Source organism: Pelophylax lessonae (genome assembly GCF_965119305.1).
Source record: "Pelophylax lessonae genome assembly, chromosome: 9".
NCBI classification, from domain to species: Eukaryota; Metazoa; Chordata; class Amphibia; order Anura; family Ranidae; genus Pelophylax; species Pelophylax lessonae.
In genome coordinates, this window is record NC_138776.1 from 92,277,705 (window position 1) to 92,305,308 (window position 27,604).

Here is a 27,604-nt window from a genome sequence, read left to right on the forward strand (position 1 = left end):
TGTTCAGTATCACAGAGGAGGGGGTGGGGAGCTGCAGTTAGAGGTCTGAGGCACTGTGTGAGAGCTCACTGGAGGAAAGGAACACACCCCCCTTCACACACACCAGAACTGTGTTCTGAATAGACAAGCTGTGTGCTGAGCTCCCTCCCTGACACAGATTTTATCTCATGTGTCAGGAAAACATCTCAAAATTGACTCATGCTGATAACAGAGGAATGAAGCACCAGAGAGAAACAACACTTAGAGCTTTGGAGAGAGAGAAGTAAACACTACAGATATATGTGCTTTGCTCAGATTTCATGACTGCGGCTTACAACCACTTTACACACCTTCGCTGCACATAGCTTTTCACTATCTTTAATTTTGCATAGTATGAAAACCTCCATTTTCTCCAAGGAAATTTTAAGGCAGCTAAGGATATACATAAAGATATGTAAGGTGTATCAACCAACCAGAAATCATTCTTTGTTGTACTAGCTGCTTTGTGATACAGATAGGAAAAATCCAGTTAGCTCTTGTCAGTTTTTTAAACTATATTTTCCTGATAATCATTTGTTCTGTATAGGCCAGTATTCCAGAAGATGAGAGTGAGAAGAAATGCAGTACACAGTTTCATGAGATAGTAGAGGACTTGAACACCTACCTGAGCCCTGTACTGCTACAACTGGAGGTCTCTCTGCCAAGGTATGCATTGGCGTTCTTCTCATTTTATTATTTGATGTAGTTAATATTGTATATGAAGCATTTGCTACTTTTATTTATTACACATCCTGCTGGAACTATTTTTAATGGCAAGAGAATAAAAGCTGATCTACTTATCCCATACAATATATATATATATATTTTTTTTGCTTAAAAAATTTAAATATATGTGGGATTATTAGCATTGCCTATTGTGTAGCCATAGTATGCTTTATGCATAGGACAGTGTTCCAACAGAGGCTTATAGGGTTTCCCTGAGCAATGAGCAACTTCTGTCTCTTAGATGAGTAACTATTAACAACAATTATGTTTTTAGCTATCTGTAAGGGGGGGATTCTTCCCAATGACCACAAATGTAAAAAGCATGCTTCTTAGTAACCATCTCACTAATTTACTGTAAGCTGTAGATATAGTAAATATTAGAAAGGGTTCCCTGAGCCTGGAAAGTTATTTTAGGGGTTCCCCCGTGTTAAAAAGTCTGAGAAAGGCTGCTTTAGAGGGTCATTAACACCCTTGACTTTCCCTCTGATCACACATTTCTAGCTTGCTCATTTATGCACAGGTGCTGGCCAAATTGGAGCAAAGAAATGAGGACTGGATGAGTTAAACTTCATTTCTTTAGCTTGAGTTAGGATAATAAATCAGAGAATGTTTTGGGTTGCCATGAAAAAAAAATATATTTTCACATGCTATAGTTTTTGTAAATTTGCCTAATATCCCAAATTTCCCTTTGGAGTGATGTTCGTCTAACAGCAAAGCAGGATACCTACCAATTTCACTGACATGCAAACTTCCTTTAGTGATTAATTTACTAAAGGCAGATAGACTGTATGCTCTGCAAGTGCAGTTGCTCCACAGCTTAGTAAATAAGGGGAAGCTCTGCTGACTTCCATCATCCAATCATGTGCAATCATTTTGCTTGCATGTGATTGGGTATTCTTTGCAAAGCGAAGCTTCACCTCATTTTCTAAGCTCTGGAGCAACTGCAATTGGAAAATGCACAGTCTATTTGCCTTTACCAAATCAACCCCCTATTGTCTACAGATCTGCATAAAAAAATATTATAGGTGACACAACTGTCTTTAAAAATATATGAAAGACATAAAAAATAATTTTCAGATGTTTGAATAAAACTCTATCAATATTTTCTGAAAATATAAATCAGTTGTTCAATTAAACTTTGACAAAAAAAAAAACTGGAAGCTGATTGGTTTCTGTCCACAGCTGCACCTGGTTTTGCACTGGCCAGTTTTAATAAATCAACCTCAGCCTTGGTTCACACTAGATGAGGTGCAGATTTGGTACCATAACTAATTAACCTTCACTAAATCGCAACCCATCCATTCAAACCGATTGCAAAGTGTATGTTAACGACATCCCGGTTTGCAAAACGCAGCGTGATTTGCAGAATCAGATCACATGGGTGTGAACACCCATGTGATTTGATTCTGGTGTGGAAAAAAAAGGGTCCTGTACCAGTTTGGTGCAAATGTGGTGCAATTTGAGCCATACAAATCCGTGGCTCAAATCGCACCCCAGAGACACACCGCGTGTCATTTGCACAGTAATGTGCTGCGATTCTGTGTGAATTACATGCAGCGTCTCGCACCCCAGCAGTTTTAACCCAGGCTCAAAATGTACAAAAAGTGTATTATATGAAGTAGATGTTGGGCAGATGTTTCCTGGGCCATTTATGGCTACCCTAAGCAGTTTTGGAAGAAAAACAAATCCTCTTTAGGGATTTGTTACTAACCAACCAGGGGTTGTTTGTTAAATTTGTACCAGTCACCAGCTTTTTTTTAACATGAATTTGTACTGACACATGTGCTTCTAGTAAATAAAAAATACACATATCTTTTTTGAGAAATGTCTATAAAATCAACACTTTTCTAATACAGCTGTTTCTTAGAAAGGTGATTTTGCGATTGTTTCTGACTTGCAGACACCCAACTCCACCACTTTCATCCAGCGGGTCAGTGCGAGCAAAGTCCAGAGAGAAGGAGGAGAAGCCAGCATCAAGTATGTACCAGCAGTCAGGGCTGTTTGGAGCTTAAAGCAGAGTTCCACCCATTTTTATTGAATCGCCTCATTGTAATGTCCACCCATAGTACTGTAATGTTTGGATATATATTTGGATAGTTATGTCTTAAAATTTCCAAAGAAAGTACCTTTTTATTCAAGTCTTTCCCTTGACTTTCGGGCGCGTCTGCCTAGGCGACTACGTCATTTTCCTGGCCTGTGGACTCCTGGGTTATCTATGTCATCAACCTTATAATAACAATGTGAGGTGCATGCTGGGGTAACCAGCTGCACGAAAACCCAAAAATAAAGCCAGGCAAGCCTTAGCTGTCCACATCCTCGATGGCTACAGCCGAAATCGAGGGAGAGAAAAAAAAATGAATCAATTTGTTAGTAATCAGAATGTGCACATGGCTATCACTTTCCATTGTGGTTCTGATGAATTACAACAATCATGATGATGTTATTAGTATAATGTTGGCTAGAACTGGAACTCTACTTTAAGCAGTCTTTGGCTTGGTGCTATGACCAAATATTTTCTAAATTAGAAATCAGCAAGAGTGCTTGATAGGTGCTTGGTTCTTATCCCATGTTCCTGTAAGAAAATAGGTGGTTAGACAGTAATTTGTGTGACTCTAAAAAATGGAGTCACTGGTGAACCAGTATATTGACTGGAGGAAAGAAATTATTTGGCCAGTGTCACTACTTCTGTGTACACTGGAGCCATACCTGGAGGTAAACTGACTATATATTGTTTTCAGATCACCAGGTTGACAGATCAAGGGGAGCAATGTTTCTCAGTTGTTTTATCACCCAAAGGATATGTATTTATTCCCATTTTTTTAAATTGAAAAGTACACAAATCTAACAGGCAGTGCAGCCAGCCAGCCTGGAGTCCTGACTTTTCTGTACTGCATTTAAAGAAGCAGAACTTCACTCAAAAAGTGAGGTACCACTGGTTCGCTCCCTCCCTTCAGCCTGTAACTAGGTTACATTTTTTTTTTTTTTTCTGGGGGGGGAGGGTCGAGTACCAATTGTTATTGATGCTCCCAATTCTGCAATTCCTGCCTAGGCAAGGATGACACTACTTGCCCCACCCCCTTCCCTTCCCCAGCCTTCTGGGACATGTCACATGTCTCATGTCTCAGGAGGTTGCAGAACCATTCACAGAGTGGCTCCTCGCAAGCTAGGACATGGACAGTGAGGAACTGGCTGTGGTTCCTCAGGAAGCCACAGCTGGCTCCCATACCCAAGATGGAAACACCAGCAATCTCTGGACTCCAGGGACTGATAAGTACCTGATTTTTAAAAGCCAGCAGCTATTTGTAACTGATGACATGAAAAAAAAAAAAAAAAAAACTGTTGAACAGGTTTATAAATGAAGGAAAACCAGATGACTGATGAACTCATCTATTTGTGACTACTTGTCAGTAGGTTCCCTGTTAGCCCATGAGCACTGTAGGATAATTGGCAGGCTCCTTTTGCTGCTTCTTGACCCCATTCTGAGCTTTCCTGTACAGGGGATTGTATAAGGAAGTACATTTTAGGTACTTTGACTATTTGCCCTTAAAAATACCTTTAATCGTTTTATGTTGAGACATAGCTGTATGAGGAGTTTTTTTTTTTTTTTCTTTTATCTGCCTAGAAATCATCTTTAAGAAATAAAGCCACTATAAAGATTTCCTGTCATCTGCATCACAAAGACAGACATTTTTTTTTTTGCTGGAATGAGTATTTAGGCCATAACTTTATGAATGCCAGTGCAGCGATGGATATTAATTGAACCCAAAATATGTCTGTTTTCGTATTGGACATGCCTTATGTCATGTGCTTTGATATTCTCTTGGGAATATGTGTATATTCTGACTTGCATTTTTTGCAATCATTTCAATTCCTGTAGGTGCCTCAGTTGAAGTGGGAGATTGCATTATAGTATTGGCAGACAGATTCCTTCAGCAGATGCCCCTGGAAGCTCTGCCAGTTTTCAAGGATAATGGTGGGAACTCCGTGTCTAGAGACTTTTCTCTTCAATTACTGTATAACCGGATTCATACAGAGCAGGCAGGTAATGTGTATGTCGCAATTATGGTCATAAATGATAACAGTCTGCTCTCTGTGTGGAACAGTATCTCAATGTAATTCTGAAAGCAGTATTTATTATTGCACAATGTTTTCTTGTATATACAAAATTGGTGGTATAACCTCTTTTTAGTAGGTAAAGTTCCCCATGATGCATCTACTTTAAAATAGAAGTGGGGGAAACCAAAATAATTAACATACATACTTACTTAGATGGCAGAATCATCAATCCGATGCTGCAGCTGTCCCTTGCAGGCTCTACACCAAGAACTGAGGGATCAAAGACCGCTGATCACTCAGTTCCCAGGTCAGCTCTGAATACTGTCAGTCACCACTCTGTGCTGCCCCTCCAGCGCCCACTGGAGTACTGGGCTGTGAAAGGGTTGGGAGTGCTTGGCTCAGGCTCTCACATACGTGTTGTGAGGCTGAGCCAGCTGCCAGTCAGGACATTATTGTCAGGATCCCTGCAAAACCTGGCTCTGTGATATCAGCCGACGGCATGCTTTAGTTATTATTCAGGAAAACAAAAATGTGCATTTATTATTTCTCTTCTTGGGAGCCTGCAGAGCATTGCACCCCCGATTTAGCTGATAGCTGTCCTCTGCACTGGAGAAACTCTGTGCAGGAGCAGCTAACCCGGGCAGTGCAGGCACAGCCCCTTTGCATGGGGAACAATATAATTTTGCCCAAAGTTTAGCTTTAATCATTTTATTATTTGAGCATATTTTACATAGTTATTAAGGCTAAAAAGACAATTGTATCTTTAATGAAAATTCAGCGAGACGTGTGTTTCTGCGTTGCTTGAAGTCATTGCTGCCAAAGGAAGTTCTACCGGCTAATAAGCTAAGGCCCTTTTTACACATGTGGACCGTTTGTCCATTTTTCATCCATCCGTTGAGGAATGAAAAACGGACGTCAATGCATCTCTATGGAAAAACAGAAGTAAATGGATCAGTTTCCGCCAGCATTTGTTTTTTGGAACGGATCAAAGCCTATTTCTCTTCAGTTAAAAAAGGGATCGGATGAAAAACGGATATAAACGGTCTGTTTTTGTGTGAAAAAAATGGCTCTGGGTCTCAAGATGGTGGATGTAAAAAGCTGATGTAAAATCGCATGAAAAACTGATGTAGACTTCATCCACATGTGTGAAAGGAGCGTAAGGGTTAACTTACTTTTTTCTTCAGCACTTTGAATGTTGAATAAGTGTGTTTTATAAAGACATGAGAAATTATACCTAAAATTATCGAATTAGTGGCAATCCAGCAGATGACATGCCTCCCCAAATCATCAAGGACTGTGAAAAATGTTGCATTTCATTTGGAAATCATGGTCCCACAGTCTGGAGGAAGAGTGGAGATGCACAGAATCCAAGTTGCATGAGGTCCAGTGTGAAGATTCCACAGTCCGTGATCGCCTCCATGCCATGCCGCATTGATGCAATAATTCATGCAAAAGGAGCCCCAACAAATTATTGAGTGCATACTATACTGTACATGGACATACTTTTTAGCAAGCCAACATTTCTGTCTTAAAAACCTTTTTTTTATTGGTCTCATGTAATATCGTAATTTTCTGAGATACTGAATCTTGGGTTTTCACTAGCTGTAAACCATAATCATCCAAATTAAAAGAAAGAAATGCTTAAAATATACTCTCACACGTGTAACGCACCTATATAAAATATGAGTTTCACTTCTTAAATTGATTTATTGTAATACATTTTTTGATGATATTCAACTTTTATGAGATGTACCTGTATATATAATCCAGAGATGTGTTATAAGCATTCACAGGTCTTGAAATAGGAGCTTGTGCAAATCAGTATTGTTTATTGTATAGATATTATGACAGCACATCCCCAAAATGTCGATACAATAAACATTGCTGATTTGCACTGGCTCCTCTTTCAAGATCCGCTAGTGCCTCCAGCACATCTGGATAATGTATGATTGGCTGGTATCTAACATATCTACATTATGTGTGCTGCGTGAGAGCACCAGGACAGCGTTCCACCAGACCAGTGCAGAGGCTAACTTCGGATATACTGTGTGTATATATAATATATATATTTATATATATATATATATATAATGTACTCATACATACACACACACACAATTTTTTGTCTATATATTAGCATTAACTTTCTACCTACATTGTGTTTCATGTTCTTCTTCTTACAGAGTTAGGTACGTTGTTTAACATTATATATATTTCTCTAAGGTTCACAAATATGTCAAGGACACCAGTGATTACCGCACATGCTGTCAGCACTGGATGGAGGCAACATGATCATTATCTGAACACAAAATGTACAGAACATTAATTATGTTGCACTTAGGCTGGCATGCTTCAAGAGCTTTTTTTTTGTAACACCGGAGTGAGTTTATAACTCAGGAAATGAATATTTGAACTCTAGAGCTTGCTATAAATATAGTTTCATATGCAGTTCACAGGGGACATGCAGCACCTTTTACTCAAGAAATGACACTATCAATTTCTAAGCTAGGACTCGGTCAACTTAAAGTAAATGTAAACCCAGTTACTAAAATCTCATAATTCTAACAATGTTATTAGAGTTTAAAAGTCCTTTTCAAGCTTGGTAAATTTGAACATTTAAAATAATACCTTGGGTTACTTTCATGAATATCTTTGTTGACCTTTTATGGAGTGACAGCACTCTGTCCCTGTCTCCTGCATTGTCACACTATCACATGCGCTATATGTGGCAAGGCCGACCCTGATTTGCAGGCATGATCTGCTATTATAACCATTAGAAAACTCACCTCGAGAAATGTCATGCAGTCAACATTGGAATGCATGCACATAGACACTTGTGTCCTTTTGCCTTAAGCTGAAACCTTCCTGAAAGAGCTTGGTTTCCACTTTCCGCTGAAAGAAATATGCAAGCAATCAGTGTTGATTTTTTTTTTATTTTCTGAAAATTCTAGTTGCTCAGTTGCCAAGCCGATCCTCTAGCTTCGGTACCTTTGCTAATGTAGAACATGTACAGTATCTCACAACAGTGAGTACACCCCTCACATTTTTGTAAATATTTTATTATAGCTTTTCATGTGACAACACTGAAGAAATGACACTTTGCTACAATGTAAAGTAGTAAATGTACAGCTTGTATAACAGTGTAAATTTGCTCTCCCCTCAAAATAACTCAACATACAGCCATTAATGTCTAAACCGCTGGCATCAAAAGCGAGTACACCCCTAAGTGCAAATGTCCAAATTGCTCCCAAAGTATCAATATTTTCTGTGGCCACCAATATTTTCCAGCACTGCCCTAACCCTGTTGGGCATGGAGTTCACCAGAGCTTCACAGGTTGCCACTGGAGTTCTCTTCCACTCCACAGAGCTGGTGGATGTTAGAGACCTTTCGCTCCTCCACCTTCTGTTTCAGTATGCCCCACAGATGCTCAATAGGGTTTTTTTAGCAAGGCAGTGGTCATCTTGAAGGCGTGTTTCAGGTTGGAATAAAGGTGAGGTTGAGGTTGGTCATGTTGGAATACTGCCCTGTGGCCCAGTCTCTGAAAGAAGGGGATCATGCTCTGCTTCAGTATGTCACAGTACATGTTGGCATTCATGGTTCCCTCAATGAACTGTAGCCCCCCCGGTGGAAGTTACACTCATGCAACCCCAGACTATGATGCTCCCACCAATATGCTTGACTGTAGCCAAGACACACTTATCTTTGTACTCCTCACCTGGTTGCCACCACACACGCTTGACACCATCTGAACCAAATACGTTTCTTTTGGACTCATCAAACCACAGGACATGGTTCCAGTAATCCATGTCCTTAGTCTGCTTGTCTACAGCAAACTGTTTGTGGGCTTTCATGTGCATCATCTTTAGAAGAGGCTTCCCTCTAGGACGACAGCCATTCAGACACATTTGATGCAGTGTATGGTCTGAGCACTGACAGGCTGACCCCCCCACCCCTTCAACCTCTGCAGCAATTCTGGCAGCACTCATACGTCTATTTCCCAAAGACAACCTCTGGATATGACACTGAGCAAATGCACTCAACATCTTTGGTCGACCATGGCGAGATCTGTTCTGAGTGGAACTTGTCCTGTTAAACCGCTGTATGGTCTTGGCCACCGCGCTGCAGCTCAATTTTGGGGTCTTGCCAATCTTCTTATAGCCTAGGCCATCTTTATGTAGAGCAACAATTCTCTTTTCAGATCCTCAGAGGGTTCTTTGCCATGAGGTGCCATGTTGAACTTCCGGTGACCAGTATGAGAGAGTGAGAGCGATAACACCAAATTTAACACACCTGCTCCCCATTCACACCTGAGACCTTGTAACACTAATGGGTTTCATGACACTGGGGAGGGAAAATGGCTGATTGGTCCCAACACTTAGGGGTGTACTCACTTTTGTTGCCAGCGGTTTAGATATTAATGGCTGTGTGTTGTTATTTTGAGGGGACAGCAAATTTACACTGTTATACAAGCTGTACACTCACTACTTTACATTGTAGCAAAGTGTCATTTCTTCAGTGTTGTCACATAAAAAGATATAATAAAATATTTACAAAAATGTGAGGGGTGTACTCCCTTTTGCGAGATACTGTATGTGGCAAGCAGAGTCGGAGCAAAGTCAGACTTGTAATATGATTGCTGCAGATTAGTGTTAGAATACTGAAGGTACAAGTTCAACATGACAATTAGAGAGTTCGCTTTTCTCAGGAGCAGGCATCTAGTAGCTGCAATACAACCTAATATTTCTTATACTACTTTATAGGTTACCTGTTGCAATAGAGATGCGATTAGTCTTTGGCTCATACATTTTAGTTTTCCTAGTGAGAGACAAGATGTAATGATCCGCTGCAGGCACTGTTCCTTGTTAATCCTCCAACACAGGGGGCCGGCTACTGGTGGTAACTGGGCACTCCACAAGCTCACCATTTAAAAGCCTTGATTTCAGCTTATTAAACCCTCTATTGTATACACAATACCATTTTTGTTAGTGTTGCTCTAACAAATCATTGTTATTCTAGATTGATTAAGCCACCTGCTGATTTATATGGGTACATCAGAGTGTTTTCCTACTGTGCAATTCTTCATGGAAACCACAGCAGTGTCCCAAATCAATGAGGTTTTTTTTTTTTTTTTTTTTTTTTTTTTTTTTTAGCGTGTTTGGCAATAAAACACCTTTGTTGCCATGATCTGCATTGGGGATTTTCAATTAATAATTATAGCTGATGTTTTGACAAGAAACAATGCATTTCTGAGTTATTCTTTGTGAACTTCACCTTACAGAAGAAGAAGGAAAGCGAGAGGTGAAGAGTGCAAAAGAATCCAAACAGAAAAAAAATATAAAGACTGTAAGTATGTTTGGTTTTGGTATACCTGTTGTTAAATGGATAGATTCTCTTTGTGTGCTTACTAACGCAATTTTGATTGATGGGGGATGTGACATCTTTGTTCTTGAGCTTTCATGTCAACCATCTTTGCTTACACTTATGCTTTATTGGTTGAACTAGTTGGACTTTTTTCAATCAGACTAACTATGTATGTGCTGTGACCCATAAACTTTTTATTTGCCACTCAGTCTCAGTTGATGTGGGGTAAAAGTGTGAGTTCCTCTGCATCTGCTGCTGGGAGTGCTGGCAAGGGATGGAGCCCACCCTGCCTCCTGCGATGGCTCAAGAAAGAAAAGGGGTAATCCCTAATGCCGCACATACGTGAGATCCTATGGAGGTGAACAGAGTGTCAACCTCAGCCTGGACTCCTACCAGGCCATGCCCCCAACACGTCCCCTGAAGCTTAGTCAGTGGGATAGAGATCACTTGCGTATGGGGAATATTTAAGCATCATCAATGGTCACTCCAATTGTTTAAAGGACTGGCAGGTATGTGTAGTTTCTTTTGGCTTGCTGTTTACCTAAAAAATGAATTGGCACAATGAGAACGAAAAGACCTAGTCCTGTGCAATGAAAACATATAAATGCAAAAAATGAATCAAAATCCTAATGTAATAGAAGAAAGCCTGACTGCTTATACTCTCACTTAGACCTATTAAAAACAAAAACTTTGTTCATGCATTGTTTAAAAAAAAATGTTTTTATGAGAAAAGTTTTGGTTGGGTTTGTGTCTAAGGTGTACGTTTAGTAAATTTAGATAAGCCGAGTTCTGGATGATCACGGCTTGTCTCAGAGCATTGCCGGTTTAAATTAATGAGAAGAGTAGTGGAGAACATAGTCTTCTCTTCTCATCTCAGTACACAAACGGCTTGCATTCACTGCAACAGAAACGGCCAGTTTAGTAACACATGATGTCACTTGATCACTGTGCTTCTCTTTGAAGATCTCCTCTTCCTGCTTCTCCAGCCCAGAGGTGGAGATAGCAGGAAGAAATAGGAGATCTCTGCTGTGAATGTCCCCGTGCCCAAAAACTCTCCCTACTGCAGTGAAATATACATCAACAGCAGGTTAGAAACACATTAACTATACAATCACATATATATCTGTGTGTGTGTATATATATATATATATATATATATATATATATATATATACTGTATGTACTGTATGTACTGGTGTGTATGTATATATATATATATATACTGTATGTACTGGTGTGTATATATATATATATATATATATATATATATATACTGTATGTACTGGTGTATATATATATATATATATATATATATCTATATATATATATATATATACTGTATGTACTGGTGTGTATATATATATATATATATATATATATATATATATATATATATATATACTGTATGTACTGGTGTGTGTATATATATAATATATATATATACTGTATGTACTGGTGTGTATATATATATATATATATATATATATATACTGTATGTACTGGTGTGTATGTGTGTGTGTATATGTATATATATATATATATATTTTTTTTATTTCAGGTACTTATATAGCGCTTATTTACGCAGCGCTTTACATATACATTGCACATTCACATCAGTCCCTGCCCTCAAGGAGCTTACAAAGGTCCCTAACTCACATACATACACGGTAGGGACAATTTTTTATACAGGATCCAATTAACCTACCAGCATGTCTTTGGAGTGTGGGAGGAAACCAATCTGCCACGATTCGACCACGGCGACTAGCTAACCTAGACGTGATGAATCATGATTGGGGAGTAAAAGGGGATAACGGAAATAAAGAAAATTCCTACTAAGTAATTAGATTGGCTGCAATACTTTCACAGCCTGCACTGCCTTCGGTCACCACTAGAGGGAGACTCCACTCCAATCCAGCTGGCTGACCACACACAGGCAGATACAAATCTTACATACAATCTGGTGCACTCTAAAGCCCCGTACACACGTACCGATCATCGGCCGAACGATCGTCCGTCTTTTGTCCAGGGCTGTCGTGTCTGTTGAAAACTGCAAAAGACTGCACACGAATTTTGTCGGCCAACAACAGCCGACTGCAGAAGTGATGTCATGTGATGGTTAACTTTCCTTGTCTTTTTTCTTCTCTGAGCATGCCCAGTCTTGCTAATCTGCTGTCTGTCGGCCGAAATCTGTACTGACTGGCGAACAATCGGCCGTTCTGGTGTTGGCCAACAAAAATTTTAATGCCTGCACAACAGATTCTGTTTGGCCGAAAATGCGCTGTCGGCTGTCGGAAGCATCATACTAACAAGCCTACAATCGGCCGATCGGTCGTCGGCCGAATATTTACGGCCGACAATCGGTACGTGTGTACGGGGCTTTAGGGTTGGGGAGCAGTCTAGCAATTACCACACACTACTAGGATTCCTCCAGCTATCCTACAAGCCAGAACCCCTGTGTTGATCACTCTTCCCACTGTCCCCACACCCACACACCACAAAGGATAGCCTGCCACCACCCAACAGTTTGTCCGCAGACTGGTCTGCTGGGACACCACACACACGCAGATCTCCGTCTGGTGTACAATCTGCATGCAATCTGCCAACACACAGTGCAATTGCATACAGATTGGCATGTATGTATGTCCTGAATGTACTGGTATGTATGTGTGTGTGTATATGTGTATATATATATATATGTATATGTATGTGTGTGTGTGTGTGTGTGTGTATATATATATATATGTTTTCATGTGTCAGAACATGTCATTACGAGTTCTTTTAAACTTTAGTTTCACTTTTTAAACTTAGCAGTGCCTGTAATCTCACAATATCTCGTGAGATTACAGGCAGTCCACCCAGTTATACAGAGATCTCGGCAGTTCTCAGAGAAAAAACTTCTCCTCTGATCACCCTGTGAGAAGTGAAGTTCTCCGCCTTCTAAACTGGGTGCCAGAGGAGATATTTTTTCTCTGAGAACTGCCGAGAATTGAACTGAGAGAAAACTTCTCATTTTACTAAACGTACACCTAAGGCATCAATCACAAGAAATGTTGTCTTCACTGTATGAATTTACAAAAAAATTAAAATTCCAAAATACACTCAGAGTTGTTCAGGAATACAACCACAATTATAATTATAATAGCAGTTCTAGATGTATGTATAAATAGAGCAGGTACAAGTCAGTCTATTGATATATTAGCATTTATGGTACTGACATGTAAATTGATTATTCATAGTAATAGGTGATATCCCACATACAATTTAAGCCCCTAGGAATTATGGTATCCATCCTAAAGTTCCAGTAGGCCTACCTTTTAAAAAGTCAGGGAAAAGCGGTCTCCACTACAGGCTGGGCAGTTTGTTTGTTCAATTATTTGGACTTTAATAGTTTGTGTATTCCATTGGATTTTTTAATCAATTCATGAATAAAGTTTTTGCTTTTAATAAGTTTAAGTGGGAGTACAAGCGGTCAGGATTTCTTCTATTACATTAAGGTTATTATCCATTTTTTTTTGCATTTATTCATTCTGATTGTGTGTTTTGATTGCATTTATTCATTCTGATTGTGTGTTTTTTTTTTTTTTTGTAAATAATTTTTATTAGATTTTCAACAATACAAACAAACAAATTTGCATTGGCAAACGAACAATTTGCATTGGCAAACATCAACAACAAGCAACAGTAATGTTGTAGAGTACATTAACAAGTATGGGATTGGGTAACAATAACCAAAATTATATCAGCAGTAAAGATAATGGCTTTCAAAAAGTGGACCAAAAGTCCCAGTATTTTCTAAATTTCGACAGTGTCATAGAATTGACCGCCAGCGCTTTCTCGTACTGATAGTTAAGCCTAAGTAGGGAAATTACCTCCGACAGATTGGGGGAGACTACCGTCTTCCATTTACGCAGGATGATTGTCCTAGCGGCTAACAACACATGTGACACCCATGGTCTATACTGCGAGGGGATAGATTCCATCCCCAGGTTCAGAACTGCTAATGCTGGATTAGGCTTAATTAAGCAGCCGGTATGAGAGGCCATATAACTGAATATCTGATTCCAATAACTGGTGAGCGATGGACAGGACCACATTATATGGAGAATCGTTCCTACTTGGTCACAGTTTCTCCAACATAGTTGGGAGTGGGCGGGCGAGAATCCCGCCAGCCGGTATGGAGTATAGTGCCAACGGTTAATTATTTTAAGCATCATCTCCCAGTGATTTACGCAGTGTGTGAAAACGGTGGAAGTAGATGCTGCTAGTTTCCATTGGGAGATGGAGAAGCTCTGCCCAAGATCGCTATCCCATTTGAACATAGGCCTGGATTTGTAAAAGGTGTTGTCATCTAGCAGTATGTGGTAGTAGTGCGTCAGTTTGGGGGGTGATGGATTCTGGGACAGATAAAGGTCCCAGAGCTTGCCATCAACCACCATGTCGTTTAGAGGATGAGTTGACAGGAAACGATATATGCGGTAGATGTGAAAGAAGAGAGAGGGTGGAAGGGCATACTCAGTCAGTAGGTCACCTGGTGGGATCAGATCCCTACCTCGGTAGAATTGGTTTACATGAAGCACATTGTGCAGGTGGAGGGCCCGAATCGGGAGGTCAGGCACGTGGACACTCAACAACGAGATCGGGAGCCGCTGTGTAGAGAGAATGTCACGGTCATTAGTGGGGACCGTCAATTTCCGCCAGGCCCGAATAGAGGCCTGCATAGTTGGAGATACGAGGTTGAGATCCCAAGGGATCCATTTGTAACTGGTAAGTAGTACCCGAAGGTCACGGAAGGGAGCAATATTAGTTTCTAGGTCAACCCAGAGAGGAGAGTCCACCCCGACAACCCAATGTCTCGTATGAGCGAAAATGGTGGCCCAGTAGTACAAAGGGATGTCAGGCATGGCCGCCCCCCCCAAACTTCCTCCGTTGAGTGAGAATGGAAGTGGCGCAGTGTGCCCTCTTATGTTCCCATAGAAAGCGCCGCATATGGGAGGTGAATTTAGCCAATTGCGTAGCCGGGAATGTTATGGGGAGTGCCCTGAATAAGTACAGAAGTTACGGAAGTATGAAAATTTTGTACGCCGCTAAACGACCGCTCCATGTGAGATACTTCGTGCTCATTTGCGTTGTTTCCTTCGTTATCTTAGTCAGGAGTCTAGTCATATTGAGCGGCAGGAGTTTTGAGATGTCGGCAGGTATGTCTATGCCCAGATAGTGGATACAAGATTGTGTGTTTTGATTGCATTTATTCGTTCTGATTGTGCCAATTTGTTTTTTAGGTAAACAGCAAAACACAAAAAAATACACACACACACCCTGCCACCCCTTTACACAATATGAATGACTACCGATGATGCCTAAATACTCCCCATATGCATGTGATCTCTATCCCCATGACTAAGATCCAGGGGGCGGAGGGAAATGCGTTGGAGGCGTGGCCTGGTAGGAGTCCAGGCTGAGGTTGCCACTCTGTTCACCTTCATAACCATGTATGTACACGGGGACATTTATAATAGAGAGAGAGTAAATATGTTGATTCTTTACATTTTCATATGTGCTTTTGGGTAGTAGTTTCTGGTCACCAGACTTTGGGGTAGATTTACTAAAACTGGAGAGTGCAAAATATGGTGCAGCTGTTTATAGAAACCAATCAGCTTCCAGGTTTTATTGTCAAAGCTTAGTTGAACAAGCTAAAGTTAGTAGCTGTTTGGCGACTATGCACAGCTGCACCAGATTTTGCACTCTCCAGGTTTACAAAATTAACCTCTTTGTGTTGTAGAGTATCCTCTATTACTCACTGTAATAAATGGTAAGGAGCTTACATATTGTAGGATTGAAAATATCAGGTCTGCATATTCATATACCTCCGCAGTTGTTTTTAGGAGAGCAAAATATACAGTGGGTATAAAAAAAAATCACTCCCTTTAAAATAATCACATTTTGTTGCTTTGCAGTCTGAAATGAAGACGGACACATTTATTGTTTTAACATGGCAATAAATGCGGGAGAATGCTGGCTGGCATTTTAGAGACAGCAGGTCTCACATCATGTTCATTCCCTGATAGCACGGGATAGCTCTATCTTTGACTCTGCCTCCATAGCCAAAGAATTTCAGCGTTACTACAAGTCCCTCTATAATATTGATCCGCCTCCCCCCACAAAGCATTCCACAAACCTCAGCCTGAGGTGAGCAAAGTCCCCGTACATTATAACACAACAAAGTCAATTTAGCAGCCATATAAAAAAATCAATAATAAAAAAAAAACAGGAATAAGCTAAAATGTAAACAAAACAATGCTGGCAAATTAAAATTCTGAAAAAAAAAAACAGAATGGGTTCCCCCCAAAATCCATACCAGACCCTTATCCGAGCATGCAGCCCGGCAGGCCAGGAAATGGAGGGGATGAGCGAATGCCCCCTCCTGAACCATACCAGGCCACATACCCTCAACATGGGGGTGTGCTTTGGGGTAGGGGGCCCATGTTGATGGGGACAAGGGCCTCTTCCCCACAACCCTGAGCTGTGGTTGTGGAAGACTGCAGGTGGGGGGGCTTATCAGAATCCCACCCCCCCATGTGAGTGAGTATGGGGTACATAGTACCCCTACCCATTCACAGAAAAAATTTAAAAACTGAATAAAAACAGTACAGAAGTTCTTGGCAGTTCTTTTTTGAAAAAAAAAAAAAATGTCGCCAATGTAGATCTATCGTCAATCACACCGCCCACCACCGTCAGATCTGAAAAAAGCCCCCTGGCCTTGTTGAATGCTTCCCGCTGACTGCCTGCTCCTCCGTCTGACATTTCTTAAAAAGCTAATGGGCAGAGTCACCCAATGACATTATCGGGTGACCCTGCCCCTTGTGACGTCATCGGGTCAGCAGGCCCCAATCGGTGACATCAAAAGGGGCAGGGCCATCCACTGACGTCATCGAGCGACTCTGTCCCTTAGCTTTTTTAGAGATGTTAGATGGAGGAGCAGGCAGTCGGTGGGGAGCGTTCAACCGTGCTGGAGGTTTTTTTTTTTTTTTGCGTCTGGCGGTGGTGGCAAGCTGCGTGATTGACAATGGATCCACACTGTGTGACATGTTTTTTATTTTTTAATAGTACACAAGTTTTTAACAATTCCTCTATCTTTATTCACTTTTAACACTTTTTTGGTCAATGGGTAGGGGTACTCATTACCGACACGCTTATTACCAACCAGCTATTCTTCACATAGAATTCGGATTGGTTGATCATTTTTCGACCAATCCAAACTTGAATCATTCTGATAATTTGGAATTCGTTAAAAAATTAATATAAACAAAATAAAATCTAATGAAAACAAAACTAAACTAAACAAATTTGAAAATGAATCAACGAAACAAAATTAGTAACATAGCAAATCCATACGAAACAAATTTTTCAGTGCTGTACAAGTCTAGTTATGGCAAAGCTCAGTCGTGACTGCGTGTGGCCTTTCTTGAGAAGTGGCTTTTTTCTTGCAACCCTCCCATACAAGCCACATTTGTGCAGAAATTGTTATATTGTTGTTGTCACATGCACACAATGACCACTCTTTGTCATTCCTGCAACTGCTTCAGAGTTGCTGTAGGCCTCTTGGTAGCCTCTATGACCAGTTTCCTCCTGTTTGGAGTGACGTCCTGATCCAGGGAAGTCTGTGTTGTACCAAATATCTTCCACTTCTTCTTAATAATCTGTGCTTCTAGGCATTAATAAAGCTTTTCAAATGTTTTTCCATCTCTTGACTTGTGCCTGTCCACAACTTTATCCAGAGATCTTTTGACAGTGCCTTGCCGGCCATAGTTGATTATTTGCTTCAGTTGCATTACCAGGTACTAAAATGCTCCAGGAAAGCTCGTTTCATGCTCAGGTAATCAAAATGGCCACAGCTGATCACAGTTGAAAGTCAAAAAGCTTTGTGTGCCATTGAGAAGGTGATTAGCTTCACCTGATTGAGTTTACAAGTCATTTTTAAGAGGGGGCTGACTCTTTTTCCAACTCCAGTGATTCTGTCTTTTTATTATTTATTTATTTTTTTTCTGACATGTTGGTGTTTCACTTCGATGTTCTAAGTTGCACTGTGTAAATACAGCTGGATAAAGCACTGTGTCTGTCTTCATTTCAGTCTGCAAAGCAACAAAATGTGATTATTTTAAGGGGCGTGGGGGAGGTGATCCTTTTCATACCCACTGTATATAATAATATATATATAAAACAAACTTACCAAAGTTTGAGTAGTAAAAATATAGGTCAGGTGCAACATGAGAAAGCACACTGGTCTCCTGCATCACCTTTAGCACCACTTTATTTAAAAGATCCAATAAAATACTCACAAGAGTGTTAAAATGACAGACATGTATTCATCCATCACATCTCATAGATAGTAGTGCCTTGCAAAAGTTTTCACCCCCTTGAATTTTTACCTATTTTGTTACATTACAGCCTTAAGTTCGAAGTTTTGTAAATCTGAATTTTATGTGAGGGATCAGAAGACAATAGTCTAAGTTGGTGAAGTGAAATGAGAAAAATATATACATAAAATTATTTTTTAGAAATAAAAAACAGAAAATTGACATGTGCCTATGTTTTCACCCCATTTGTTATGAAGCCCATAAAAAGCTCTGGGGCAACCAAATACCTTCAGATGTCACATAATTAGTGAAATGATGTCCACCTGTGTGCAATCTAAGTGTCGCATGATTTGTCATTACATATACACACCTTTATTGAAAAGCCCCAGTGGCTGCAACACCTAAGCAAGAGGCACCACTAACCAAACACTGCCATGAAGACCAAGGAACTCTCCAAACAAGTAAGGGACAATGTTGTTGAGAAGTTCAAATCTTTGATGATCCCCAGGATCACCATCAAATCTGTCATAACCAAATGGAAAGAACATGGCACAACAGCAAACCTGCCAAGAGACTGCCACCCACCAAAACTCACGGACCGGGCAAGGAGGGCATTAATCAGAGAGGCAGCACAGAGACCTAAGGTAACACTGGAGGAGCTGCAGAGTTCCACAGCAGAGACTAGAGTATCTGTACATAAGAGGACAATAAGCCGTAGGTGCCATAGAGTTGGGCTTTATGGCAGAGTGGCCAGAAGAAAGCCATTATTTTGAGCAAAAAACAAAATGGCACATTTTGATTTTGCGAAGGAAGGGGAGGAAGGTGCTCTGGTCTGATGAGACTAAAATTGAACTTTTCGGCCATCAAAGAAAACACTATATCTGTCGCAAACCCAACACATTACATCATTCAAAGAACACCATCCCCACAGTGAAACATGGTGGTGGTAGTATCATGCTGTGGGGATGTTTTTCAGCAGCCGGCAGGGCCGCCATCAGGGGGGTACAGCCAGTACTCCTGTATGGGGCCCGGACAGCAGGAAGATCGGTAGGATGACAGCATACCTCCCAACCTGGGCAGGACTGTCCCGCTGTACAGAGGCTTTGTCCGGCATAATTCTGGTGATAAATGTTACCTTCTAGCTCAGAAGGACCTGCAGCAGTGGGAACATTTAGAACAGCCAGGGATTGGCTAACAAACCAGCTGGGTGGGCACTATGCAGCCACTTGTCAAATTCATGCTGTGATGTCGGTAATGGGCGGGGCTGCTACTCAGACCCGCCCCCTGTGTCAAGCAACATGTGCATAGGGAAGAAGGAGAAGGAAGATATGGCAGCCAGCAACAGAAAGGTATTTTAGAAATGAAATCATGTGGAAGATGGGGGGCCTTTGGGGAAGATAAGGACAGAGGAGAGGTGTGTGTGTTGCAGAGGTTGTAGCAGCTGGGAAGAGGTGCAGTACAGAGGCATTTACATTCATTCGCTACTATGTACAGCTTAGTATGGCACTACTCCCGATTTTTAACATTGGCCTCAATGGGAAATCTTGGTCACCTTGGTATAGCACTACTCCCGATTTTTAACATTGTCCTCAATGGAAAATCTTGGTCACCTTCGTATAGCACTACTCCCATTTTTTAACATTGGCCTCAATGGAGAATCTTTGTCAACTTGCTATGGCACTGCTCCCTGTCGAACATTTGCATCTTAGTTAGGCTCTACTCCCTATCTAGCACTCTCCTGAACCCTGTGCATAATGCACTCCAGAATCCTGCATTCTGTATCTAGCATTCTCCTGAATGTATTCCTGACCCCTGTACTCTGTACGTAACGCATTCCTGACCCCTGCACTCTGTACGGGGATGGGGTTGTGAATTTGTGGAAGGATTTGGGGGGTTGCGCTGTGAGGTGTGATTGAGAGGGATTTCTGCTAGAAAGAGGGATTGGGGGAGGGGGTGATAATATAATTTTGATATTTTCGGTGGGGGGGGGGGGGCCCTGTCAGGTAGGCTGTATGGGGCCCCAGGATTTCTAGCGGCAGCCCTGGCCTGGGACTGAGAAACTGGTCAGAGTTGAGGGAAAGATGGATGAAGCTAAATACAGGGATATTCTTGAGCAAAACCTGTACCACTCTGTGTGTGATTTGAGGCTAGGACGGTGGTTAACGTTCCACAAGGACAACGACCCCAAACACACTGCTAAAGCAACACTTGAGTGGTTTAAGGGGAAACATGTAAATGTATTGGAATGGCCTAGTCAAAGCCCAGACCTCAATCCAATAGAAAATCTGTGGTCAGACTTAAAGATTGCTGTTCACAAGCGCAAACCATCCAACTTGAAAAAGCTGGAGCAGTTTTGCAAGGAGAAATGGGCAAAAATCCCAGTGGTAAGATGTGGCAAGCTCATAGAGACTTGGAGCTGTGATTGCCGCAAAAGGTGGCTCTACAAAGTTTTGACTTTAGGGGGGGTGAATAGTCATGCACATTGAATTTTTCAGGTATTTTGTCCTATTTGTTGTTTGCTTTACAATAAAAAAAAAATCTTCAAACGTGTGGGCATGTTCTGTAAATTAAAAGATCCAAATCCTCAAACAATCCATGTTAATTCCAGGTTGTGAGGCAACAAAACACAAAAAATGCCAAGGGGGGTGAATACTTTTGCAAGGCACTGTAGGACTTCCTTACATAACTATCTTCAAAATGATCAATAGAAGTACTCCTTCAACAAGTTAGACCGGGCCCACATTACATGACGTGTTTTGAGAGACATCTTTGAGCTGTTGAAACTTCTAAATAACCTGTAACTCTACAGTCTGTTTGGGAACCCTGCATGTAGTTCCTTTTACTGTAGGTCCTGTAGTTTTATTTTTGGGCAGACATTTGGAAACTGACAAGAAGTGGCATCCATTATTGATTGCATATGGGATATATTGTATTTGTGTTGTCAGATTTTAGTCTTCCAGGTATCTTAACAAATGAGGGGGCTAATGTTTGCCACAATCTCCATTATACATGGTGTCAACAGTGTTTACCACCACTGTCCCCACCTCTCCATTAAAATAGTTAGAAATCATCAACCAAGCTGACAGCATCACTTAATCTTGCTACTCATGTGGGTAAAGATCATAAATGCATATCTTGGCAACTATTGGTGACAATGTAATGAATGTAGAGAAAGATCAATGATCCGACTCTACTTTCCAGCAAACCAGCTTAAAGCAGAGTTCCACCTAAAACAAAAAAAAATACATAAAAATACCCCCGGGAAAGTCAGGGCTAGTGCATTCCACAATGGATAGCCTCTGAACTGAACCCGGGTTGCACTTACCTTTTAGAAGAAATACTTACCTTGAAAATGTATTGTCCAGCGCTGCCATCTCAGGTGTGGGCAGCTGAAGCCAGCGCGATCCTCTTCTGCGTCCTCTTCCATCCCACGATGCACTGCCCTGGCCCCGCCGTCACTTCCGGGACTGCAGCGTCATCCCTGCACAGCTTCTGGGCATGCCCAGAAGCTGTTTAGCAAGGTATGACGGCGCCTGCACCGGAACTGACGTCGGGGCCGGTGCAGGCGCATTGATTCCTGGGAGCGATGACGTTCAGCTCCCAGGAATCATTGCAAGCCAGGAAGTGACGACTCGCCGTGGCCGCCGAGGGAGGAAGAGGAAGTAAGGTAAGTATATTATCTTCTAAAACAAGGTAAGTAAGAAAAAAAAAATTGCGATTATCCATTTGTTTTTCAGGTGACCCGGAGCAAGAAGATGGACCGAAGTTAAATTTTAGGGTGGAACTCCACTTTAAGTGCAGAGCATACGAAGGGTGGTACATGGTAGTACACTTCTCAAGACATCCACTACAACGTATAAAGAGACAGCCAATCATTCCCCAATGCTGCAGAAGATCTGTATAATGTATAATTGACTTCACAGTCAAAAATCTTGTCTGATGCATTTGGACCTAGACTTGGTCCTCAGTCATAGCTGATTATTGATCAATTTTGTTCCCTTAAAAACAGTAAATTTAACTCAACTTAGCATATAGTGGTCCTGAAAATAGAAGTTTTTGCATTTCATTTTTATCTAGTCTATATTTAATCATATGTTTTACTTTTAGGTACCTATCAATCGAGAGCTGCCAGCTAACTGCGTGCCAGTGGAAACCCACCGTTTCAAGTGTATCCTTAAAGGAGCTGTACCATATGAAATATGCAGCTTTGTATCTTAAATGTAAATAATTAAGAGTGTCAGTGCAGTAACATGACTGAATTAGCTTTGAATTGAGCCGGTATTGTAAATTATGGTTACTGTGTATAAAAGCCTTGTACATATCATTTAGGATCTATGTAAGTTGAAATGACAGGGCTGTCTTTCATGCATTATTGGAAGCCCCTTCCTAGCAGGAGATTTTGAAAGCAGTCTTTGCAAGGTCCCCCTTTGAAAAGAAACTGCATATTATTTTCCGTGGCAGGACAGACACAATGTGAATGTGTGTCATATCTATGAAAACTTAAAGCCTATCTCTGGGCAAATTGGTCACCCACCCCAAAACATGATGTTGACCTGGGAGTAGTTACAATTATATATGCCAATACCTATAGTTTATAGGGAGGTGTCTCCCACATATTCTGGTCACCAACAAATATAAAAACCGATATGAAACTTACTATGAATAATAAAAATATATTTCTCTTACGTCCTCTGACAGTCGCCGCCTCTTCATATTCGTCACAATGGGGTAATTGACCTTTGCTCCGTAGGAGTAGCTAGGCAACAGAATATGTCAATATTAAAGCTTTTAACATATCTTACCCCCAGGGGGTGGTCCCCTCAGTCAATACCCTCCTACTTCCTGTAACCATACCTCAGTTTCATTGTCTAGCTTTCAGGAGTTAGCTGGCTGTTTCTGTGCTGGGGCATTTTGTCTCAGCCTTTATCTTCTTTTTGATTTTATTTGAGTTTTTTTCTCTCTCTTTACTTAGCTGTTACTTTTGTCAGCATTAGTTAGTTCTTCTGATGAAGAGGATCGTGCGGGCTGGGTCTCGGGCTGGCCCCCCTGGTCGCAGGTTGTGGGCCAGTGGCTTCCCAGCCTGCCATCGAGCATTCAGTCAGGTATTTTTCCTGGCATATGTGAACGACCCATCCCTGTTCACTGCAGGGATGCTGTGGTGAGGTGGCTACCTCACTGGACGCCATGCGGTTTCGCACCGCAGTTCTACTGCGTCCTTGCTGCGACTCTCCCTGTCCCATGTGCAGTGGCTTGATCGCTTGTGCGGGTTCCCCACACCATTCAGAAGGTAAGTGTACTCTGTGTGGGGACCTGTCTGTTTAGTGGGTGTCAGTCTGGGACTGTGTAACCCTGCATGTCTGTTCACACTATTGGGCTCCCTGTCTGGTTTGATGCTGCTGTGGGCTGCAAGGAGGGGGGCTGTTATACACTGTTCTGTGTTACAAACTGTGTGATTATCTGTGTGACATGCTGTATGTTGTAGGGCATGCTGTGGAACATGTTTTGTGCACCATGCGGCGGCCGCTGCTGCGGTCCGCCATTTTTATTAATAGCTGCAGGCATATGAGGGCCATTTCTATGTGCTCGGAGCGGCGGTTTTGGCGCCAAGCACCGCCATTTTGGCGGCGATCGCTCGGGCCACATGTCAGCGCTGCATGCTCTGCCTTTGCAAGTCCCTCACCGGCGGCCATGTTTGTGGAGCCTTCCATAGGCTTTATAGGAGCGGTCTGTGTTACATCGCTTCCTTTCCCTGAGAACAGCGATCGGTGCAGCAGCCTGAGTGGTCTCTCCAGGTTTTATCTTCCTTATTCTTGTATTCCTTGCCTAAGTTTTTGTGATTCTCCCTGTGGGGGTCAGTGTGTGCTGTGTGTGCGGTGGGCTCCGCTCGCCGCGATCTTAAAGAGGCAGTACTCCTTTTTTTCCTACACACTTTTGGGGGCATGGATTCTCAGGAAAGCAAATTTCCTCCCACTTTAGTGGGGGGCCAAGGGACTGCTGCTGCTCCACCCGCGGGGGGGGGGGGTGATTTGGCTACTGTCGTGGCTAACCTAGCTGCTCAGGTGAAGATGCTTGTGGCTGCTCAATCCACAAAACGGCCCAGAGTTTCAATTTCCTCTGATTCAGAGGGCGATGGTGATGGGGCTGCTATGGCTGGGGTCACCTTATCAGGGTCCCGCTCGTCCCTGGACCTTGTGGGGTCTGAATGGGAGGCAGAAGTGGAAGGGGTTGATAATTCCCCCCCTGGCTCGTCTGAAGAGCTTGCACTCATGGATGAATTGGTTGCTTCTATCAAACAAACACTGCATTTGCAGGATGAACCATGTCCTCCTGCCGTCCTGGCCTCTTATGGGACGCAGCGAAGACGCAAATCATCGCAGGTTTTTCCTTGCACTGGGGATTTTCAGCGCGCTGTTAGTGAACAATGGCGCAATATACGGAAGCCTTTTGCTGTGCCAAGTAGGTTCAAGCTACGTTATCCTTTCACACCCGCTACTAATGAACGTTGGTGTGTGCCACCTCCGGTGGATCACGCGGTGACAGTTTTGCATAAATCTACTGCGATTCCGGCGGAGGATACCCCGGTGTTCCGGTATGCCACGGACAGGAGGCTGGAGTCTCTTGCACGCCATACTTACTCGGTTCCATGCTGAAAGCTATTTTTGCTTCACTTATGGCAGCTCAGGCTGTCGCGGATTGGACGCAGGTGCTCAGGCGCGTCCTGGTGGCTGACTCTGCCCCTCCGGCGACGTTGGCTATGGTGGATCATATCCATCAGGGTGTCATGTATTTGTGTGATGCGGACTTAGATATAGTCCCTTTGGCTGCACGTGTGCACAGCGTGGCGGTGTTGACACGCTGCCTGATTTGGCTGAATTGTTGGTCTGTGGACCAAGCTTCTCGCAAAACTTTAGCTGATCTACCCTATACGGGATCTCGCCTTTTTGGCGAACCCTTGGATACACTGATAACGGGGATCACGGGGGGTGAGAGCACGCTCTTGCCCCAATCCCACAAGGCTAAGGTTGCTCATGGTAAGAAGCATGCTTCTTTTAGACCCTCTCAGGGGTCCTTTCGTGCCTTTCGGTCACACTATAAGGGCAAACCCTTCAAAGGTCAAGGCTCCCAAAAGAAGCCGTGGACAGGTAGGCAGAGATCGAGTTTCTCTCCCGGCCGGCGAGCTGATTTTTTCCCTCAAATCTTCAACTGTCTCCGGAGCGTTTGCGGGATCTGCACCTGGCGGTGCGGGACCTGCGGGCTCAGGGAGTGGTGGTTCCGGTGCCTCATCGGGACAGATTTCGGGGGTTCTATTCAAATCTGTTCACTGTGCCCAGGAAGGAGGGCAAGGTACGTCCAATTCTGGACTTAAAAGCTCTGAACCGCTTGTGCGGGTTCGCAAATTCCGCATGGAATCCCTGCGGTCAGTGGTGGCTGCCCTGTTTCCGGGGGAATTCATGGCCTCCATCGATTTGAAGGATGCGTACCTTCACATCCCCATTTTCGAGGGTCACCAGAGGTACCTTCGATTCGCCATTGCGGAGGATCATTGCCAGTTCGTGGCCTTACCCTTTGGTCTGGCTTCGGCTCCGCGGGTGTTCACCAAGGTGCTTGCACCGGTTCTGGCTTTGTTGAGAGCCCAGGGCATCTCTGTCCTGGGGTATCTGGACGACATTCTGGTTCGGTCTGCGACCAGTCAGGGTCTGGTGAAGGACCTGTCCGTCACGATGCAAACTCTACAGGAGTTTGGTTGGACGATAAACTTTCCAAAATCGACGCTGTGCCCGTCGGTTCGTCTTCCCTACCTGGGAATGATCCTGGACTCGGTCCAGGCGAAGGTCTTCCTACCGGACGACAAGCTCAGGACACTTCAGGAAGAAGTCCGGTCCCTCAGGGACGATCAGTGCTCGTCCCTCCGGACATGTATGAGGTGTTTGGGATTGATGGTCTCGGCCTTCGAGGCGATTCCCTTCACCCAATTTCACACGGGGGGCCCCAAGCGGAGATCCTGTCCAGGTGGGACGGGCGACCGCAATCTCTGGATCTCCAGATTTCGTTGAGTCATCGTATCAGAAGGGATCTTCTGTGGTGGCTACAGTCCCCGGCGGTGTCGGGGGGCAAGTCTTTTCGTCCTTTCTCATGGACGGTGATCGCCACGGATGCCAGACTGTCGGGCTGGGGTGGTGTTCTGGGCGTTCTGTCCGCCCAGGGAACTTGGTCGGAGGAGGAATCCTCCCTTCCGATCAACATTCTGGAATTGCAAGAGATACATCTCTGCCTTCGACGTTGGACGGACAGGCTGCAGGGCCGTCCGGTTCGGGTGCAGACGGACAATGCCACGGCGGTGGCCTACATCAACCACCAAGGGGGCACCAGGAGTGCCCGAGCGGCTCGGGAGGTGGCCGACATTCTGTCTTGGGCCGAGACGCACGTCCCGCGATAACGGCGGTTCACATTCCGGGGGTGGAGAACTGGCAGGCGGATTATCTGAGTCGCCAGACCTTGGACCAGGGAGAATGGTCCCTCCACCCGGATGTCTTCCAGATGTTGTGCGCGAAGTGGGGTCTTCCGGAGGTGGACCTGTTCGCATCTCGTCTGAACAACAAGGTGGAAAGGTTCGTGGCAAGGACGCGCGATCCTCGGGCAGACGCGTCAGACGCGTTGGTAACTCCGTGGCATCAGTATCGGCTGATGTATGCATTTCCACCGATTCAACTGCTGTCCAGGTTCCTTCGCAGGTTGACCTCGGAACCGCACGCGGTGATTCTAGTGGCACTGGACTGGCCTCGCCGGTCTTGGTACGCAGACCTCGTGAATCTGGCGGTCTACGCTCCGTGGCGTCTGCCTCTTCGGGAAGATCTTCTTTCTCAAGGACCGATTTTTCATCCTGCTTTACAGTCGCTGGCTTTGACGGCCTGGCTGTTGAATCCGAGGTCCTGAAGGATAGGTCTATCCCCTGAGGTCATTCACACTTTGATCAACGCGAGGAAGTCTTCCTCGGGGAAAGTCTACTACCGTACTTGGAAGGCCTATTTTGCCTGGTGTGAGTCCAGGGGGTATCCCCCTCGCTCATACTCGGTGTCTAGGGTGTTGT

At 43.2% G+C, this 27,604-nt stretch overlaps 1 protein-coding gene across 1 annotated transcript in view; it reads left to right on the forward strand.

Moving 5' to 3' along the window:
• Positions 1-27,604, forward strand: part of CFAP46 (cilia and flagella associated protein 46) — a 363,053-nt gene that overhangs the window by 296,838 nt on the left and 38,611 nt on the right. Inside the window, exons 49-53 of the mRNA XM_082268864.1 lie at positions 566-684; positions 2,645-2,721; positions 4,622-4,786; positions 10,080-10,144; positions 22,624-22,684. Of these exons, the coding sequence (XP_082124990.1) occupies positions 566-684; positions 2,645-2,721; positions 4,622-4,786; positions 10,080-10,144; positions 22,624-22,684 (487 nt within the window). The remainder of the gene's footprint in view (positions 1-565; positions 685-2,644; positions 2,722-4,621; positions 4,787-10,079; positions 10,145-22,623; positions 22,685-27,604) is intronic.